Raw genomic sequence first — 21,675 nt, forward strand, 5'->3', positions numbered from 1 at the left:
TAGTTCGAGCTGGTCCAGGTTTGTCTTGGACCTTAGTTCTGCTGCTGTAGGTCTAGAATGTCTGGGACATGTGACACATGGAGCTTCTCTTTCCTCTTCATCACATTAATGTCTCATTCTATTCTTTTTAATATATATTACGTCAAGGCTCTTTACATAATCGAGGCTTTATTATTGTTGTTGCTATCATTATTAACATCTTTACACAGAAACTAGTCTGAAACCTGATATTGCTCCTGGTCATCCCCCCCCTCCCTGTCTGTCCAGTTAAAGACTTTTTTCTCTCTCAGTCGTCAGAGCTGCTCATTGTTGGTTTCTCTATCATTTTTAAGGTCTTGACCTTCTATGTAAAGAGCCTGTAGTTAATATAGAATATGATTTGATGTTATACAAATAAAACTGAACATTATAGAGAAACCAACAGTTCCCACAATGAGCAGCTCTGAGAGAAAAGAAGACGAGTTCTGTGTCGACCTCATCGACACGTTACCGACTCAACTTCTTCTTCAGTGTTTATCGATCCAGATCCAGGCTGCAGCCACATCCTGCTGTCAGCTGATGGTGGATTCTAGTCACATGACTTAGAAAATCTAACCACTGAGCTTTTCTTCTGTATAAATACTTTAAACATTCACACTTTCCTTTCTCTCGTCCTGGGACGGATCCTCACTGTTCTGATCTGTGTAAACATGAGACTATATAAATAAAATGTGATTGACACATTTGGTTTAATGAGCCTCTTGTTTCCTGGTGAAAACTCTGATATCACATCTGCGTCATTTCCAGATGTGACTGATTTCTTCAACAACACATTTCTCTGTGATTCATCAGTTTAAATTAAGACCATGTAACAGTTACTGATCAACAGCGCCCCCTGCAGACACGCATGGTGATTAACTGTCGGTCTCGGTGTCTGATGAAATGATTTTAATGTAAAAACAAAGTGAATCAATGTGTTGAACTGACACACATGCACACAGGTTATTACCCATGATCCTCTGCTTCCTGACCCTGAAGAGCTGCTGTAACAAATCCACCAAACTGTTCAGAATTCTTCATGTTTTAACAGTTTCCTGCTGAATCTTGGAGATAAACTCTGGTTTTTAATAACTTCAGAGTGTTTTTAACTGATCTCAGTTCAGCTTCACTCTTCAGCTGCAGCTGGTTGTGACAGTTGAAGCTGACTCTCAGTCAGTTCTTCTCACAGGAGATGGAACCCACTCAGCAGAGTCACAGAGAACAGACGCTCAGGGAGAGAAGGAGGAAACTTTCTCATGTTCACACATCAGAGGAAAAAAACACTCAGACTCTTTTTGTTTAGAAAATAATTTAATAACATTTGAATCCAACAGAAACACCAGCAGGAGGCGCTCTCCTCCTTGCTAATACTCTTTAATGATTTTATGGCAGAAACAAACCAAAAGGACAAATTTCACATCGGATCACGTTGGCGAGTCACTTGTGTGTTTAAAGGTGGAAGCCGCCGCCGCCGCCGCTCAGCGTGGATCAGTCTCAGTCACTCACAGAAAATACTACACAGGCAGCAGCTGGATCAATAATCACTAATTACTTTGATCACTTTAACAAAATAAAAGTCTTCTTTTTCCTCTGGGACACAAAAAGACAACGTGCAGCAGTGGGGTAGTGGGGTGGTGGGGGGGTCAAACACAGCCCCCCGCCCCCCAGATGAGTTAAAAATAAAAGGAGGGAAAATGAATCCAAATGAAAAGAGAGAAACAGAAGAAGGGAGGACATGAAGAGAGACACCGTCCCTCTGCTCGATACTTACGTTCAGACATTATCTCGTCTCACGCCATGAGCACACCAGACGTCCTGCAGGGGGCGCAGCCACCAAGTCTGTCTTACCTCGTCTGTCTCATTCAATCCTCTGCAGCCAATCAGCTGCTTTCTTTTTACTGCTGACGATGAGAGTCCGTCACAGCTGATGACATCACTGATCTCCTCCCTGCGCTTGACCCACAACTAAACTCACGCCCACTTGACCACAGCGGTCGACGAGTCTCTTTAACCTAGAAGAGGCGGCGCCCTGAGCCGCCTCAAACAGCAGGCGCTGCAGGGAGGAGAGGAGGGGTCAGCAGGGGAACACACGTGTTCATATGTTTTTAACATGTTTGATATCAAACACGGATCATGTGACTCACACTGATGTCAGAATTACTGTGTGACCACAAACATCTACAGTCACATGACATCATGTGATCAGCACCAGACACCGAGTGAAAACCGGAGCATAGACATGTGTTTGCGTGTGTGATTACACGTGTGTTGACGCGTGTTTACGTGTGATGAGTGTTCAAGAGGAAGTGAAGGTGTGAATTACATGTTTCCACAGGGCGGCACAGAGAGGAAGGTTCTGAAGAGCCTGATGATAGAGGAGTCGCACCTACAAAAATAAAATTAAATTACAATTAAATAAGGATTAAAATAAATAAAATGTAATACAAAATAAAATTCAATAAAATAGAATAGAATAAAAATACACAAAATAAAATGAAAATAAAAATTTAACTGAACCCAAATAACAATAAATGATCAAAGTCAGGTTTAGTGGTGACGACATCTCACAAACACACACATTATCTAAAGCGTTACATGTTACAGTGGATGGAGAGAAACATCCTGCAGGGGAACAGATAAGATTCATCATCATCAGTAACTTCACACATGTTTCAATAGTTTTACAGGAAACTGGTGTAACTCTGTTAGCGTTCCTCCGTCACTCACTCACCTCACATGACTCCTGGAGCTCCGTCTCCATGGCGATCGCTCTATACGCACACACATCAACACATTTCAGTTCAGTTGAAAGGATTTTTATTATAAATCAAATGCCACACACACACACACACTTACATTTTCCAGTGCGTTAAACTCTTTGGAAAGTTACTCGTCAACATCCGAGTCTGAAACTTCACATGTTCAATGTTTCCATCCTGCCACTCGACAAACAGCAACCTGAGAAAACAACAGAGCAGACACACAACTGACACACAACTGACACACATCACACCTCAGAGTCTGTGTGAGTGTGTGTGTGTGTGTACCTTAGGCTCAGTTCAGTGTTGGTGGGCATGGCGTATCTCAGTCTCTCCAGCACAGGTGCATGCTGGGACTGTGGCAGACGGTTCAGATAAAGAGTCACCACCTGTCAGACATGAACAGATGCTCATGAGCAAGGCACTGGTCCTGTATGTGTGTTAGTACTGAGAGGTCCCTCAGGATTACATCACATCCAACAAGATTTTAACCATTAAACACTTTATTATAGATTTTTTGCATGTTTAAAAAAAACTGGGGTTATGGTTAAAAAACTTCTGTTCATTTGCCCACAGACGGCCCACAGACGGCCCACAGACGGCCCAATCTCCTGCTGTGTTCACACCTCCTCCAGAGAAACTGGAGAATCTCCAGAGTTCAGTGCAGGTCTGAAAGCAGCTCGACAGACAGCGGCTCACTGACCTGGTTGTGGAAGCGGTAGCAGTTCCAGAACTCTGCTGGGTTGAAGGGAAGCTCCAGTCGAGAGGGGACGGTGCTCAGACAGCGGTGCACCAGATGTGAGAATTGTCTGGATGGAGCACAGCTCTGCTGACTGCAGCTGAACATCAGGTAACTGACAACAGGAAACAGCCACATGTCAAAGGTCATTCAGCTCCAATCTAACACCTGTGCTAATCTGCAGAAACTCACTCCAGCCACAGGGTGTGCAGCTCCTCCAGCTGCAGGGGGGATCCCAGCGCTCTCTCGAAGGCGTCCATCGTCTGCTCCACAGAACCGTGCAGCCACTGCCAGCGACTGAACAATTGCACAACGTCACAATTTCACCTCAGAGAGCGACACAACTACAAAGCTCAGGAAACTGCAGCGACACGGTGAATGGTCATCCTTCAGAAAAACTGATTGAAACGGTCAGTAGATTCTGTTTTATCTAAAATGATTATGTCAATGCTACACACACACACACACACACACACACACACACACACACACACACCAGTGAATGAGGTGCAGGTAGGGCGTCTGCTGGTTGAGTTGCTCCTGAAGATCCTTTTTGACAATGGGACTTCTCAGAAGCTCCTCGCTGGGAAAACCAAGGATGTGACTGAAGGAAAAAAGACGGAAGAAACTAACTTGCACTCGTCTGACTTCACATGCTCAACATGTTTAATCATCAACATCATGATTTCAGTCCACAGCTTGAATCAATGTACCGGAGAACATCCACAGGTTTCTTCTGACTCTGTTCGTCCTCGCAGAGCGACAAGATGAACCCTCGGAACAGAGGAGCGACGGCACTTGACTTCTCCTGTGGAAAAACCAACATGGACACGCTCTGTCCTTAAAGTGACAACAAATGGAACATGGCAACATTCATATGGAACACAGAGGGAGGAGTTTCAGTATTTATCCAAATATTTTCAGGTAATATTGTTGTATATTTTTCTCTGATTTTAGTTTTAACCAACCTGAAGAATTCATGCTAAGGTTTGATTGCAAAACAAACCACATCAACATCTGAGCTCACCTGAGTCATGAGGAACTTGCAGGAGTGATAGAAGACTTCGGCGTTGTTGGGACACTCGGCCAGAGCGTGCAGCCACATGCTGACCGCCTGATCGCTGTTTCCTTTCCTGATGTGGAGGTCGGCCAAAGCGTCTCGCAGAGCGCAGGACTCAGGACAGAGCTCCAGCAGAGACTCACACAGAACAACAGCCTCGTCGTACCTGCAGCGATGAAATTATGTAATGTTCAGCAGGTCGACAAGCAGAAAAGCATTTCTTTAAAACAACGTGGATGATGGAGGGAAGGTTAAAAAGCAGTTTCGGAGTTCAGTCCCAGTTTAAACCGGCAGCAGCCGCTCACCTCTGCAGCAGTTTGTTGAGGATGATGAGGTTGTTGTGAAGAGGCAGACAAGCCAGCGTCCTCTCGCTCTGTGACAGAGACTTGTCGGTGCACCGATGGATGGCATCTGAGGAGTGAAACACCAAACTGAGACCTGAACAAGAACCTCGGTGACTCGTCCCCCCTGACCATCCCCAGTGGGCCTCTAGCCTCTGTACCTTGAAAGAGAGCGATGAGGATGTCGAGTGGCGTGCTGATGTCCTGTGGTGATCTCCACGGCAGCAGGAAGGACTCTCTGCTGACCAATCTGGACGGACCGGACTCGGCCGGGTCACAAAGGCTGGACGGCAGCCGGTCGAACTCCGTCAGGTGGATGTAGGAGAGCCACACCAGCGCCCGGTCTTTGGCGATCAGGTGGTCGGCAATACTCCGCTCATCAGCTGATTTCAAAGCATTCTAAAAAACACAAAAACCTTCAGTTATAGAGACGGAGCTCTGATCTCAGAGCGTCTGGATTCACACGTGACTCAGATCGTTGACCGTGCAGTAACCATGGTAACCAGACTAATCGATGAAGCTCTGAGCTGCAGCAGCTGTGATCACATGAAATTAGAATGTAGCGATAGAGGGAGAGAAAGAGACGAGTGAGAGAGGTCAGACGGGTGAGAGAGGTCAGACGGGTGAGAGAGGTCAGACGGGTGAGAGAGGTCAGACGGGTGAGACAGGTCAGACGGGTGAGACAGGTCCAGACGGGTGAGACAGGTCCAGACGGGTGAGACAGGTCCAGACGGGTGAGACAGGTCAGACGGGTGAGACAGGTCAGACGGGTGAGACAGGTCAGACGGGTGAGACAGGTCCAGACGGGTGAGACAGGTCCAGACGGGTGAGACAGGTCAGACGGGTGAGAGAGGTCCAGACGGGTGAGACAGGTCCAGACGGGTGAGACAGGTCAGACGGGTGAGACAGGTCCAGACGGGTGAGACAGGTCCAGACGGGTGAGACAGGTCAGACGGGTGAGAGAGGTCCAGACGGGTGAGACAGGTCCAGACGGGTGAGACAGGTCAGACGGGTGAGACAGGTCAGACGGGTGAGACAGGTCCAGACGGGTGAGACAGGTCCAGACGGGTGAGACAGGTCCAGACGGGTGAGACAGGTCAGACAGGTGAGACAGGTCAGACGGGTGAGACAGGTCCAGACGGGTGAGACAGGTCCAGACGGGTGAGACGGGTCAGACGGGTGAGACGGGTCAGACGGGTGAGACGGGTCAGATGGGTGAGAGAGGTCAGACGGGTGAGAGAGGTCAGACGGGTGAGACAGGTCAGACGGGTGAGACGGGTGAGAGAGGTCAGACGGGTGAGACGGGTCAGACGGGTGAGACAGGTCAGACGGGTGAGACAGGTCCAGACGGGTGAGACAGGTCCAGACGGGTCAGACGGGTGAGGGCTCGCCGAGCGTCACCTGTAAGATGGCCAGCGCGCTCTCCATCCTGCCGGTGAACAGGTTGAGCTGGACTCTGTAGAGCAGAGCCTCCATCAGCTGGAAGGACAGTTTGTCTGTGAGTCGTGACGACGCCTCCGTCAGCAGGAAGTGCAGCAGACGGTCACAGACATAGTCCCGCCCCTCGAACGAGCTCTCCAGGTTCAGGTACTGCAGGAGGAGCAGAGGTCATTTCATTTCTTTTATTAGTCCATCACCATGGAAACATTCTAGACTTGAACAAGGCGAAATGATGGATTTTGGTTACAGGAACACACCTGGACATCGTACACGGGTAAATTTCACACATCCGCCGATGACAGACAGGTGAGTCACATGATTACAGATTTTAATCTACACAATGTGGACGTTGTCTTTCTAGAATATTCGGGACAGGAGCTGTGGTGGGACGACACAGCGGGAACCACTGGATGATTTCAGCACTTACGTTCCACCACACTCTGTAGTCGGGGGCGTGCTCCACAGCCATCTCACACATCTCCTGCACCTCCTCCCTGCTGCCTCGTCTGGAGAACAGAGACAGGTAGTGGCTCCACACCTCCGGGTCGTCACAGTTACTTTCCAGAGCACGAGACAGCGTGTTGAGGGCGGCCTCCAAACTCTCGCCCGCAGACCTGCAGACAAACACACATCAGCACATTGTGGCTGTGACACAATACGAGCTGGAGCGTGACGCTGCCGTCGTCTGGTGACGTACGTTTCACTCTGACTCAGGTACTTAAAAGCCAGTTTGATCCACAGCTGAGTGTCTCCAGGATTCTCCAGGACGCTGCTCTCCAGGTTCGATATGTCGTCCGTCTCACTGTCAAAGTAACGCTTGTCGTCTGACGTGATGCACACGTCTGCAGCAGAGTGGCTGATCTTAGTGCGGTCGTCTGTACGAACACAAACAGTCACGAGTGATTCACCTGCTGCAGAACAAAGTGAAGAACATCTTCTACCTGTGATCTCTGGACAGACTAGAATAGTGTTCAAACACCATCTATAAATAACTTCATAAACGTGATCGTCTGTTTGTGACGAGCACACACAAGTTTGTACTTCTGTCTTAGTGAGGACACTCAAGTACAGGAACACACACACAATACTTTTATTTATTGATTTGCTTGTATGTGGTTTATCTGATTTATGTTTGATGTATTTAGGGATATTTTATTATTTTAATTCTTATTCAAATGTCAGAATGAATATTCTTACAATTAAAAGTTCATTGCTTATTGAAAGGTTGTACTTCAATTATTATATTTATATTAGTGGTATAAAATGGTTTCAGAATGATTATTAATTATAGTATTTTCTGGGACAATATATCAACCAAATGTGTTTTCATGACAGTCCCCTTAATATTTTGAATAATGCAGCGAGTGAGATGTTTGCTTTCTCAGTTATAATAAAAATTTCTTTCATATCCAAGCAAAATTGGTATTAATATATTAATAAATATCCTGAACTGAATGAATATTGAATGAAATTGGAAATCAAACTTGTGAATGTAATCGATTCTCACCGGATCTTCCAGGTGTGATGTTTCCGGGTGCGGCTTCGTGCTCGCTGTCGTCTTCAGGGCCAAGGCCAGTCTGTACCGACGGCTTCGGCCGCCACCTCCTCACGTCTTTACACGTGGTGAACGGAGGAACTGAAAAACAAGAAGAGCCCAGAGGTCAGATGAAAAGAAACGACATGTGATGACGAGTGAGAGAAAAAGAGGTGACAAACCGTGTCGTTTGCTCTCGTTGACTTTGCTGACGAGGAGGACGGCCTTTTGATCGACGCCCATCCGATCTTTGTTTGTGCCAAACAGCTTCTTAATGTATTTCTCTACAACCACAGATAAACACATTAAACTCTGACTGAAGACGCGGTGCATCGATATACTGACAGGAATTCATTCCTCTGGGGTTAGGGTTAGGTTGTCACCTGTGGCGATACCGACGTCGTCGTCCGAGCTGCTCTCGGAACAGCCAATCAGAGACAAACTGTACGACAGAATATCCTGGAAGAGTTGGTTGGCCGTAAGAGAGCAGTTTCTCATGTGCTGCCTGCAGGGGGAGACAGAGACGTTAGACAGCACAGAGACCACGCACACAGACAATCACCAACTCCGTCCAAACACTAACCATCTGCAGTCGTCGTCGTTGCAGGTTCCTGTGAGATCGAACCGACAGAAGCACTTCCTGGGCTCGATGGCGTTGCTGTACGTGACAGAGCTCAGCGATAACTTCTCCTTGGTCCTGTAATACGGACTGAACCTGACACACACAACAGCGCCATCTGTATTTCAAACGGTCGCTCACTTCAGTGTCAGCAAATAAATCATAATCACAGTTATTGTCATGACAACACCAACGCCCCCTCAGCAGACGAGATAGACGCATATTCGTCAGTGTGCTGCGTGTCGTCAGAGTGCTGCGTGTCGTCAGAGTGCTGCGTGTCGTCAGTGTGCTGCGTGTCGTCAGTGTGCTGCGTGTCGTCAGTGTGCTGCGTGTCGTCAGAGTGCTGCGTGTCGTCAGTGTGCTGCGTGGCGTCAGTGTGCTGCGTGTCGTCAGTGTGCTGCGTGTCGTCAGTGTGCTGCGTGTCGTCAGTGTGCTGCGTGTCGTCAGAGTGCTGCGTGTCGTCAGAGTGCTGCGTGTCGTCAGTGTGCTGCGTGGCGTCAGTGTGCTGCGTGGCGTCAGTGTGCTGCGTGGCGTCAGTGTGCTGCGTGGCGTCAGTGTGCTGCGTGTCGTCAGAGTGCTGCGTGTCGTCAGAGTGCTGCGTGTCGTCAGAGTGCTGCGTGTCGTCAGAGTGCTGCGTGTCGTCAGTGTGCTGCGTGTCGTCAGTGTGCTGCGTGTCGTCAGTGTGCTGCGTGTCGTCAGAGTGCTGCGTGTCGTCAGTGTGCTGCGTGTCGTCAGAGTGCTGCGTGTCGTCAGTGTGCTGCGTGTCGTCAGAGTGCTGCGTGGCGTCAGTGTGCTGCGTGTCGTCAGTGTGCTGCGTGTCGTCAGAGTGCTGCGTGGCGTCAGTGTGCTGCGTGTCGTCAGTGTGCTGCGTGTCGCCAGTGTGCTGCGTGTCGTCAGTGTGCTGCGTGTCGTCAGTGTGCTGCGTGTCGTCAGTGTGCTGCGTGGCGTCAGTGTGCTGCGTGTCCTCAGAGTGCTGCGTGTCCTCAGAGTGCTGCGTGTCGTCAGAGTGCTGCGTGTCGTCAGTGTGCTGCGTGTCGTCAGTGTGCTGCGTGGCGTCAGTGTGCTGCGTGTCGTCAGAGTGCTGCGTGTCGTCAGAGTGGTGCGTGTCGTCAGTGTGCTGCGTGTCGTCAGTGTGCTGCGTGTCGTCAGTGTGCTGCGTGTCGTCAGAGTGCTGCGTGTCGTCAGTGTGCTGCGTGTCGTCAGAGTGCTGCGTGTCGTCAGTGTGCTGCGTGTCGTCAGAGTGCTGCGTGGCGTCAGTGTGCTGCGTGTCGTCAGTGTGCTGCGTGTCGTCAGAGTGCTGCGTGGCGTCAGTGTGCTGCGTGTCGCCAGTGTGCTGCGTGTCGTCAGTGTGCTGCGTGTCGTCAGTGTGCTGCGTGGCGTCAGTGTGCTGCGTGTCGTCAGTGTGCTGCGTGTCGTCAGAGTGGCGTCAGTGTGCTGCGTGTCGTCAGTGTGCTGCGTGTCGTCAGTGTGCTGCGTGTCATCAGTGTGCTGCGTGTCGTCAGTGTGCTGCGTGTCGTCAGTGTGCTGCGTGTCGTCAGTGTGCTGCGTGGCGTCAGTGTGCTGCGTGTCGTCAGAGTGCTGCGTGTCGTCAGTGTGCTGCGTGTCGTCAGTGTGCTGCGTGGCGTCAGTGTGCTGCGTGGCGTCAGAGTGGCGTCAGTGTGCTGCGTGTTGTCAGTGTGCTGCGTGTCGTCAGTGTGCTGCGTGTCATCAGTGTGCTGCGTGTCGTCAGTGTGCTGCGTGTCGTCAGTGTGCTGCGTGTCGTCAGAGTGCTGCGTGTCGTCAGAGTGGTGCGTGTCGTCAGTGTGCTGCGTGTCGTCAGTGTGCTGCGTGTCGTCAGTGTGCTGCGTGGCGTCAGAGTGGCGTCAGTGTGCTGCGTGTTGTCAGTGTGCTGCGTGTCGTCAGTGTGCTGCGTGTCATCAGTGTGCTGCGTGTCGTCAGTGTGCTGCGTGTCGTCAGTGTGCTGCGTGTCGTCAGTGTGCTGCGTGGCGTCAGTGTGCTGCGTGGCGTCAGTGTGCTGCGTGGCGTCAGTGTGCTGCGTGTCCTCAGAGTGCTGCGTGTCCTCAGAGTGCTGCGTGTCCTCAGAGTGCTGCGTGTCCTCAGAGTGCTGCGTGTCGTCAGTGTGCTGCGTGTCGTCAGTGTGCTGCGTGTCGTCAGTGTGCTGCGTGTCGTCAGAGTGGCGTCAGTGTGCTGCGTGTTGTCAGTGTGCTGCGTGTCATCAGTGTGCTGCGTGTCGTCAGAGTGGCGTCAGAGTGCTGCGTGTCGTCAGTGTGCTGCGTGTCGTCAGTGTGCTGCGTGTCGTCAGCGTGTTGCGTGTCGTCAGTGTGCTGCGTGTCGTCAGAGTGCTGCGTGTCGTCAGTGTGCTGCGTGTCGTCAGAGTGGCGTCAGAGTGCTGCGTGTCGTCAGTGTGCTGCGTGTCGCCAGTGTGCTGCGTGTCGTCAGTGTGCTGCGTGTCGTCAGCGTGTTGCGTGTCGTCAGTGTGCTGCGTGTCGTCAGAGTGCTGCGTGTCGTCAGTGTGCTGCGTGTCGTCAGAGTGCTGCGTGTCGTCAGAGTGGCGTCAGTGTGCTGCGTGTCGTCAGAGTGGTGCGTGTCGTCAGAGTGGTGCGTGTCGTCAGTGTGCTGCGTGTCGTCAGTGTGCTGCGTGTCCTCAGAGTGCTGCGTGTTGTCAGTGTGCTGCGTGTCGTCAGTGTGCTGCGTGTCGTCAGTGTGCTGCGTGTCCTCAGAGTGCTGCGTGTCCTCAGAGTGCTGCGTGTCATCAGTGTGTTGCGTGTCGTCAGAGTGTTGCGTGTCGTCAGTGTGTTGCGTGTCGTCAGTGTGCTGCGTGTCGTCAGAGTGCTGCGTGTCGTCAGTGTGCTGCGTGTCGTCAGTGTGCTGCGTGTCCTCAGAGTGCTGCGTGTCCTCAGAGTGCTGCGTGTCGTCAGAGTGGCGTCAGTGTGCTGCGTGTTGTCAGTGTGTTGCGTGTCGTCAGTGTGTTGCGTGTCGTCAGTGTGCTGCGTGTCTTCAGAGTGTCGTTAGTGTGCTGTCTACCTATACGACTTGAAAACCAGTAGTGGACTGTGGTACGGTCCAAAGGGAACAGGTTTCAGTTCTGGACTTCCTAACGGACTTGATGTCGTGTCAACCTCCATAGAAACCGCCTGCAGTGACAGAAGAATACGTCACAGAGGAACAACCACCACGTGCTTACTCTGGTTCTATCATCTGTAACATGATCATTTTGAAAGATAAAAAGCAGCTGCAGTTCTAATTGGAACATCTTCTTTCACCTGTCCACTGGGGGCGTTGTCAATGTGCTGTCCCAGTTTGTGCAGCTCGCTCTTCAGCAGCTCTCCGAGCCGCGCCTGCTGCCGGTGCCGGAGCTTCAGAGCATCCAGGTCCAGCCCCGTAAGCATCTCTGCAGGAGCCTCGCAGCTGCTCGAAGTCTTGGCAGGTTTGGAGCTGCTGTCTTTAGCTGGTGTGGAGCTCAGCTGTTCCAGGTTGGGTTTCGTGAAAGAGCAGCTGGACTGACGGAGCGAGTGGCGACGGGGGCCTCTAGCAGCAGTGGCGGCAGCAGGTGTAGGTGCAGGTTCTGGTTCGTCAACCTCAGCTACATCTTCGCTGTCTAGTGTGAGTTTGTCCTGGGTGAGGTCGTGCAGGGAAGGCTGGGGAAGAGGGAAGGGACTGGAGGGGGGTGGGATCTGGGCCTGCGGGTCCGGAGGGGTGGGGGCTCGTGCTGGCGGCTCTGACGGGACTCCCTTGTGACGCAGCGCCTGGGCCTCCTTCAGCCTCTGGATCTTCAGAGCGTATTCAGACTCCAGCTGCTGCAGCCACTGCTTCTGAGCGATCAGCTCAGCAAAGTGACGGTCTGAGCCGCGAGGAGCAGCGTCCACCCGCTGCAGTTTACTGAGCTGAGAGGACAGAAGAAGGTTCAGGTCAGTACTCCACACTCACCAACGCCACACCATGTGAAAAACAAATCATCAATATGTATCAATAAAAACATAACTATGCAGTTAGCACAAAGATGTCACCACAGACGTACCTTTGAGGATCACTGACTTAATTACATCTCGCACATCATGTTTTCACCTGCCTGTCAGAATTTCACACAAACTAGAGGACAGATTTCCAGAGGTATGTGTGAGACTCATTCAAGTTTTAGATCTGGTGTGTCAGTGTGTGGTTTAATGCTGATTTAGGTGAAGGGACAGATGTGGTGTGAATCAGGATTGTGTACATGTGGATGAAGGGTTAGGGTTAGGTGAAACCAGGTGAGGTTCTGAGTCAGTGTGGTACCTGAGCTTCACTCACTGACCATCTTCTTATTAATTCTGTTATTGGTTTAAGTTCAACATCTACCATACACACCTCGGGAACTACCGCACATCGCGATAGCAGCTACAGTTAGCTTCAGAGCTGCGACCAGTTCAAATCAACCGTCTGTGGACGTCTAACACGTGAGCAACGTAGCATCAGCTAGCTAACAGCTAATGTGAGCTAACAGAGAAAATAGATGCGTCAGCGCTTGGAGATAAAATACGTAGCCAACATTGTGTTTACAATGAAATACGTAACATCGTGCAACAAGATAAAATGTATGTTATGTAGTTATGTTAAATATAAAATACATCACTAACGTGGATGTGTTACCTTATGATAGTTTGAGGTGAAGTCAACAACACGTCATTCAGGGTTAAAGGGAAATTCCACCTAAATATTAAAGCCAGACCCACCCCCTAAACCAGTATCTAGAGCCCCCCCCTTAAACCAGGATCTAGACCCCCCCCCCCTTAAACCAGGATCTAGACCCAGACCCTGAACCAGGATCTAGACCCCCCCCCCCCCTTAAACCAGGATCTAGACCCAGACCCTGAACCAGGATCTAGACCCGACCCCTAAACCAGTATCTAGACCCCCCCCCCCCCCCCCCCTTAAACCAGGATCTAGACCCAGACCCCTGAACCAGGATCTAGACCCAGTCCCCTAAACCAGGATCTAGACCCAGACCCTGAACCAGGATCTAGACCCAGACCCCTGAACCAGGATCTAAACCCGCCCCCTTAAACCAGGATCTAGACCCAGTCCCCTAAACCACACTGACCCACCCCGTACGGTCTGGATATTACTCTATGCCCCCCATGTCTGCCTCGTTGGGTTAGGGTTAGGGGGTTAAAAGGTTACTCACAGGGGTTTGGTTGGTGTCTGATTTGCGTTTTGATCCTCGTCCAGCCAGAAGCTGAGCCTGGGCCAGTTCCTGCTCCAGTCTGACAGCCAGACTCTTCTTGATGGACACCCGATGTTCAACACGATGCACCTGCACAGAGCAACAGAGGTCAGAGATCCAGTGTCTCTGGGTGGTGGGTGCAGACTGAACCTTTCGTGGTTCACCTGTTCCTGCAGCTTCTTGAGGAGTGTCTTGTTGGCACTGACGATCTTCTCTGAGGCCTGCAGCTGCTCCCTCAATTTGATGACTTTGGCCTCAGCAACCTTCAGAGACTCTTTCTTCTTCAGCTCCTGCTGCAGCAGATGTCTGAGGACGGCCTCATCTCTCTGCAGCAGCTCCCTGTGACAGGACCAAACCACTTGTTCAGCAGCTGCTCTGTGAGCATGACACTACAGTCACACACATGGACTTCATGGTCTAGGGTGTCATCTTAAGTTCATTTTGCGTCCACCACCCTCAGTCAGTGTAACTCTGTGTATATTAATGCTTCAATCTCGACGAGTTTCTTTCTCTTTCTAGATTTCCTGTATCAGACACTGCTTGCTGACGGATCCCGCCGGCCAGCTGCGCTGACGTCTCACCTGTTCTTGTTGAATCTCTGCTCGGCCTCACTCAGCTTCGCCTCCACTGTCATTCTCGCTGATGGATTGATCACAGACTCGGTCAAAGCAGAGCTGGAGCTCCAAGGACCCTGGTCCTTCAACATCTTCTGCTTTTCTCTGCTGTGAACAGTGAGGAAACATTTCACACTTCAGTCTTTGAAACATCTGGAACATTTCCACAGTGTTTCTAACAAATGTGTTTGGTACCTGGCGATTTCCTCTTTGAGCTGACGGTACTCTGCCTTCTTTGCTTCAGGTAAAGCCTCTGGAGTTCTGACGGGGTTGTTCTCCTTCTCAGATCCTGAGGCTCCTTTAGGCTTCGCTGCCTGGATACACCCGAGACAAGAATTCACATGTTACAAGTCCAGTGCCTTCAGATACATGTTTTCAAATGTATCGTCCATATAAAGCACATTTCTTTCATCACAGACTTGACATGGCAGAAAGGGACTGCCATGTCTACACCTCCAACACTAGTTTAATATTTCAAATATTTTATTTCCCATTGTATTATTCAGCTCCCTGAAAAGGTGTCTGACCTCCACCGTCCTCCTGGCTTCTTTGATCATGAACTCCAGTCCTCCGAACACCGTCTGTGTGGAGCTGCAGGCGTCCACATCTGAGTCACTGTCGTCTGAATCATTGAGCGAAACCACCACCGACTTGTGTCTGGGCAGCTGCAGGAAACAGGACAACGCACACGAGGGTCAGACAAATGGCATGTGGCAGTATTTAGCTATAAAAGCAGACGGGCTGTCAGGGTCTTACCACCAGCGGTGCTCTGGGGGGGTGTCCTCTGGTGAACTTGTTGGTCCGTGGCTGCGACACCGTGTTCAGGCTGACGGTGCTCAGGTTCCCTCTGGGTGGCAGCGGAACACCTCCAGGTGGCTGGCAGCTGGGGGAGGGCGGACCACTGGAGCTCTTCTCCTGGAGACAAGAAGAGTTTTCACAGACATGAGACAGCAACACCACTTGGTGGTCACAGTAAATAATATAAAAAGTAAATGAATAAAATAAAAGTCAGTCAGTTTAATATTAAATTAGATCAGTGTCTGTTCTAAACCTGCCAGTTTGAAGGGGCTGTTTACAGTTTACCACTGCTGGACTTAGTCCTCAGAACCTGAAGTAAAGACCTAGACTCTGTCCTCAGAACCCTGATGAGTTCCAGCAGTCGCTGCTTCCGCACTGGTCCTCTGTTTATTCAGAGTTTAGTGATATTGAACGTATCACAGGTCCAAATCAAACTACATTCAAAACTGAACTTCACTGGACCCCGAAGTGTGAAGGCGATAAGATGAACGTTCTCCAGATATGAGAGACACAGAGACAGAGAGAGACAGAGACAGACACAGACAGACACACAAATGGAGTACTTCAGTACAGAGGAAAGGCGCCTACGCTAAGCCCCGCCCTCTCGTCTGATTGGTCACACACCTCGTTCACTGCCACCCTCTTGTTGGCCATGGACATGAGACACGTCTCCCTCAGCAGCATCTCCTCTTCCTCCTCCTCGTCAGCCAATGGAGGTTTGGGGGGGGGCTCCAGCTCGTCTGGTGGAGGGGGGAGAGGGGGAGGCGGGGGAGGAAGAGTGGACAAAATGGGGGAGAGGAAAGGCTGAGAGAAATCCTGAAAGAGACAGAGACACGTGTGTTACATGAATGTTCAGAGAACCGACCTGTGCGAGTGTGTTCAGCTCGTGCACACTTACTGTGTTTCACATAGAACTGAATAATTAAACTATATCAATGATGATCAAAATATAATTTCAGTATAACTACATTTCAATATTTATGGATATAAAACTTATTGATCAGGTTTCACACAGAACTAGTCAACCTCAGATTTATATAATGTTTGTAAAGATTTGTGACGAGTTTAAATCCTCAGACGAAAAAATCTTCTTCTCATTTATCCTATTTTATCTTGAGACAATTTTTGTCCGAATCATCCATCTCCAGTTTCACGTGTTTGAGGAAGACAGATGAGGAGCGTACCAGTCCGAACTGAGCCGAGTCCGTCACATACAGAGACACCTGAGAGAAACATCCTGCACCGTCAGTGCTGAACGACACGCGTGTTGGAGACGGGACTGAAAAACAAACCACATGATGATGAAGCATTATCAGGAAGAACCAGATTATGAAACAGTCTGACCTTTAGCCTCGTCTGCTCACCTGGTGAACTGGTCTCACTGTCCGTGTCCATCGCCACCTCGTCATAGTTGTCATATTGGTAGAGGTTACCCGAGGTGTCCAGACCCGGTTTACCTGTGGACTTCCTGTGTTCACGATCCCTGGACTGAGGGACGGAGAAACACTTGTTACTGGTTTTAACCAGCTGAGATTGGTCGACTGGTTTCTACAGGTCAACATAGGATTTTGGCATTGATGAAGAGAAACATCTGGAGACCTGACGAGAGTCTGCGCGCACACACACACACACACACACACACACACACACACACACACACACACACACACACACGCACTCACTTTACTGCGCGTCCTCATCTTTCCTCCCACCAGCTTCATGAAGCGGTTGTACTGCTCGTCCTGGTTGGACAGGTCGCGGATTCTGCGGATTTCCTCCTCTCGTTTGCGTCGTTCGTCCTCGTCCTGCCGTCGTTTCTCCTCCTGCTGTCGCTGCTGCTGCAGTTTCCATGTCCTCAGCTGCTGCTTCCTGAAGGCCTGCTTTGCCACCGAGCCTGAGAGCAGATGTGAGGAAACACAAAAGACAAGGATGAGTTTGTTAACCCGCTTTGACAGAACCGACAACAACACCACCATCGGAAACTCGTGATGTTGGGATTCTTCTCACCTGGACTGATCATCTTCTTGGTCATGTGAGGTTTTCCTGGTGTGCGCCCTCTGTCCTGCAGAGCTTTGGGACCAGGTTTTGGACTCTGTTTGGGTCTGTCTCTCTCTGGGGGTCGGGTGCCGATCTTGGTTCTGTCTCGGTCCCTGTCCAGAGGTTTGGACCTAGCTCTATTCCTCTGTGCAGCGGCAGCAGCAGCAGCAGCAGCAGCAGCAGCAGCAGCAGAGGAAACTGACCTGGTGGTCACTCTCTGTCTGGTGGCAAGGGCGGCCCCGGGGCCGGGGCCAGATTTCTTCTCCTGAGTGGCTCGAGTGATCCGGTCTTTACTCTTCTTCATCACCTGCTGCTCTTTCTGCTGCCACTTCTTACTGGCTGACTGCAGAGCGAGGAGACGCAGCTGCAGCTCTGACAGCTCCTCCTCCTCCACCTTCACCACGGGCTGAGAACAAAACAAAGTCAGACTGAGTTTCAAAAGATCCAGACTCTCACAGCAGTCAGCGAACACACCGGTGATGTCAGTCCCACCTTGTCAGGAGAGACGGCAGAATCCTCGCTGGACGCCGACGACTCTCTGCAGCAGGAGCACATCTTTTTATGTTTGTCCTTCTCGTCTCCGTCGGTTTCTTCGTTGCAGCACGAACAGGTCTTCTCCTCGGCCTCAGGTTCAGGCCTTGGTTCTGTTCCTCCTCCATCTTCTCTCGTTTCTTCTTCTTCACCTGGAAAAACCACACAGCTCAAACACAACTCCAGCTTTACGAGTCACTTTGTTCTTCTGAAGATTAAAACTCTGATCTCAGGACGTTTCCTCCAAACTAAGATCAATGAAAAATCATTGATTTGAGTTAAATCACCAGTTTAGCAATACTCAAAACTTTTGCTGATGAATTGAAATCTTGAGACGCTGATTTGATTTATTTTAATGTTGTTTAATGAACCAGCGTCTGAATCGTGGTAGTATATTTCTGTCTTTGTAACTTTCGCCTGAAAGTGATAGATTATCAGAATAATTTTTACTAAGTTGACATTTTATTTCTCACCCTGTTTCTCTGCCCCGCCCCCTCGGCCTGCCTCGCTCTGTTTGTCCTTCAGCTCGTCCAGGAGAGCGGGAGCCGGCAGTTTCTGACGCAATGGTTTGATGTTGAACGCCTGGAACACCTTCCTCTCCAGCTCCGATGCCTCCTCGCCTCCTGCCAGACTATGAGCCGCCTCAGGCTCTGGTCTGGTCTCCGTGATACTGGCCGTGTGGTCGGGGACGTCCTCTCTGGCGGGCGAGGCTTTGGGCTCCAGGGCCATGGTCTCCTCTTTGCGGATACACTCCAGCTCCAGCTGAATCTGCTTGTACTTGGACAGAAGGTCCTCGAAGGATTCGTCAACATTGTTCTCTGCTTTGGAAACAGAGTGAGTCGCTTTCCTCGTCTGGTTCCTGCCCTGAAGCTTCTCTGAGAAAAACATCAAGGACGGACTAACATGATGATTTTCACGTGGTCACCCTGAAAATGTTAGAACCATTTTACCTTCTTTCTTCAAGACGTTAACTCTCAAGTCACAACATGAAGTCAAACATCCAATTATTTTAATCAAATTAAACACACGTGGTTCACTGAGCCGCTGGAGCCATAATGAGTGGATGTGTTTAAACTGTAGAGGTCAGAGGTCGTCAGCTGAGTCCTTTATATGTGATGTGGTGAAAACAAAGATGTGTATCTAAGAAACACCTGAATGGGTTAGTGGTCAGATCTCATTCACATCACACCTGATCCAGACCACTTACACCTGAACACGTCCAGACCACTTACACCTGAACACATCCAGACCACTTACACCTGAACACGTCCAGACCACTTACACCTGAACACGTCCAGACCACTTACACCTGAACACGTCCAGACCACTTACACCTGAACACATCCATACCACTTACACCTGAACACATCCAGACCACTTACACCTGAACACATCCATACCACTTACACCTGAACACATCCAGACCACTTACACCTGAACACATCCAGACCACTTACACCTGAACACATCCATACCACTTACACCTGAACACATCCAGACCACTTACACCTGAACACGTCCAGACCACTTACACCTGAACACATCCAGACCACTTACACCTGAACACGTCCAGACCACTTACACCTGAACACATCCAGACCACTTACACCTGAACACATCCATACCACTTACACCTGAACACGTCCAGACCACTTACACCTGAACACGTCCAGACCACTTACACCTGAACACGTCCAGACCACTTACACCTGAACACGTCCAGACCACTTACACCTGAACACGTCCAGACCACTTACACCTGAACACGTCCAGACCACTTACACCTGAACACGTCCAGACCACTTACACCTGAACACATCCAGACCACTTACACCTGAACACGTCCAGACCACTTACACCTGAACACGTCCAGACCACTTACACCTGAACACATCCAGACCACTTACACCTGAACACGTCCAGACCACTTACACCTGAACACGTCCAGACCACTTACACCTGAACACGTCCAGACCACTTACACCTGAACACATCCAGACCGCATCACACCAGATCCATACCACTTACACCTGAACACATCCAGACCGCATCACATCAGATCCAGACCACTTACACCTGAACACATCACACCAGATCCAGACCACTTACACCTGAACACTTACACCTGAACACATCCAGACCACTTACACCTGAACACCTCCAGACCGCATCACACCAGATCCATACCACTTACACCTGAACACATCCAGACCGCATCACATCAGATCCAGACCACTTACACCTGAACACATCACACCAGATCCAGACCACTTACACCTGAACACATCCAGACCGCATCACATCAGATCCAGACCACTTACACCTGAACACATCCAGACCGCATCACACCAGATCCAGACCACTTACACCTGAACACGTCCAGACCACTTACACCTGAACACATCCAGACCACTTACACCTGAACACATCCAGACCACTTACACCTGAACACATCCAGACCGCATCACACCAGATCCAGAACACTTACACCTGAACACATCCAGACCGCATCACATCAGATCCAGACCACTTACACCTGAACACATCCAGACCGCATCACATCAGATCCAGACCACTTACACCTGAACACATCCAGACCACATCACACCAGATCCAGACCACTTACACCTGAACACATCCAGACCACATCACACCAGATCCAGACCACTTACACCTGAACACATCCAGACCGCATCACACCAGATCCATACCACTTACACCTGAACACATCCAGACCGCATCACACCAGATCCAGACCACTTACACCTGAACACATCCAGACCACATCACACCAGATCCAGACCACTTACACCTGAACACATCCAGACCGCATCACACCAGACCACGTCACACATTCTCTGCTGGACTACACTCAGACCTGGTCTGTGTCAGAATGCATGTGTAGAGAGTCTGGATCCTCAGGCTGTGATTGTGGTCCTGGTCCAGGCACAGATCCTGGACCCCTGACTCTTTATATTCAGCGGTGACAGAGAAGGATACGTTTTCTCGATGGAGAGTCGGTCTTGTTACCGTGACTCTCTCCGGGTCCGTAACGACCGACCGGGGCTCTGCAGCCGGGGCCGGGGCCGGGGCCGGGGCCTCCCCCCCCGCGGCTGCCTCGACTCCAGGCCCCACGTCCACCGTTCGGCATGACCCGGTGCCTGAACCTGCCAAGGGCTCCGTGGCTCCGCTCCCAGAAGCTGGATCGCGGGCTGGGCTCACCGCGAGGACCGAGTCCCGGCGGCGGCGGCAGAGGAGGCGGAAGCGGAGAGGGAGGCCGATCGGGCCCGCTCGGCCCGCACTGTTGCCGGAGGGCCGGGGGGAAAGGACCGTGTCCATGAGCTCCGAGGTTGTACGGCATCCGGAGGCGGAAGTCCGGCGGCGGGTGGCCCATGCGAGGCAGCATGTGCGGGTGTTGGCGAGGTTTCCGTGTCCGCGGAGGAGCCGCTCCGCCCGGCCTGCTACCCTCCCCCCGCCGGAGAGGCACACTCTCCTCGGTTTCATCATCGCAGATCTCTCCGTCTTCGAGCTCCCCCTCCTCGGGGGGAGACCGGTTCACCTCCATGTGGACTCAAGTCAGACAGACTGAGATCACCGGAGCCCGACGATCATTCCACCGATTCACAAACCGTCAAACCGCCGCTGCGACAAACTAAGAACAGGTTCCGGTCACCGTCTTCTTCTTCTTCTCTTCCGCTGCTTCTTCTTCTCTGATGGACAACTACCGCGAGACAACACGAGACAACACGAGACCTAACGAGGAGGGAGGGAGGAACACACACACACACAGACAGACACACACACACACACACACACAGAGACAGACAGACAGACAGACAGACACACAGACACACACACACACACAGAGACAGACACACACACACACACACACACACACACACACACACACAGAGACAGAGACAGACACACACACACACACACACACACACACACACACACACACACACACACACACACACACACG

General features: G+C 50.9%; 1 protein-coding gene across 1 annotated transcript; it reads right to left on the reverse strand.

Moving 5' to 3' along the window:
- Positions 1–1,317: 1,317 nt before the first annotated feature.
- LOC117762633 (zinc finger C3H1 domain-containing protein-like) lies at positions 1,318–21,408 on the reverse strand. The gene is made up of 35 exons (XM_034587103.1): positions 20,691–21,408; positions 18,164–18,565; positions 17,652–17,842; positions 17,130–17,565; positions 16,805–17,016; positions 16,487–16,610; positions 16,307–16,401; positions 15,747–15,938; positions 15,081–15,239; positions 14,852–14,989; positions 14,520–14,638; positions 14,292–14,432; positions 13,875–14,049; positions 13,672–13,800; positions 11,774–12,394; positions 11,535–11,644; positions 8,475–8,606; positions 8,275–8,396; positions 8,074–8,175; positions 7,865–7,993; positions 7,055–7,232; positions 6,785–6,971; positions 6,319–6,507; positions 5,079–5,316; positions 4,882–4,987; positions 4,544–4,742; positions 4,230–4,324; positions 4,013–4,120; positions 3,709–3,813; positions 3,481–3,631; positions 3,066–3,166; positions 2,875–2,976; positions 2,750–2,789; positions 2,342–2,404; positions 1,318–2,071 (listed from the first exon to the last, which is right to left on the reverse strand). Exons 1-35 carry the CDS (start codon positions 21,253–21,255, stop codon positions 1,952–1,954), a joined length of 6,276 nt encoding a protein of 2,091 aa, XP_034442994.1. The 5' UTR covers positions 21,256–21,408; the 3' UTR covers positions 1,318–1,951.
- Positions 21,409–21,675: the final 267 nt, after the last annotated feature.

This window comes from Hippoglossus hippoglossus, chromosome 6 (assembly GCF_009819705.1).
Source record: "Hippoglossus hippoglossus isolate fHipHip1 chromosome 6, fHipHip1.pri, whole genome shotgun sequence".
NCBI classification, from domain to species: Eukaryota; Metazoa; Chordata; class Actinopteri; order Pleuronectiformes; family Pleuronectidae; genus Hippoglossus; species Hippoglossus hippoglossus.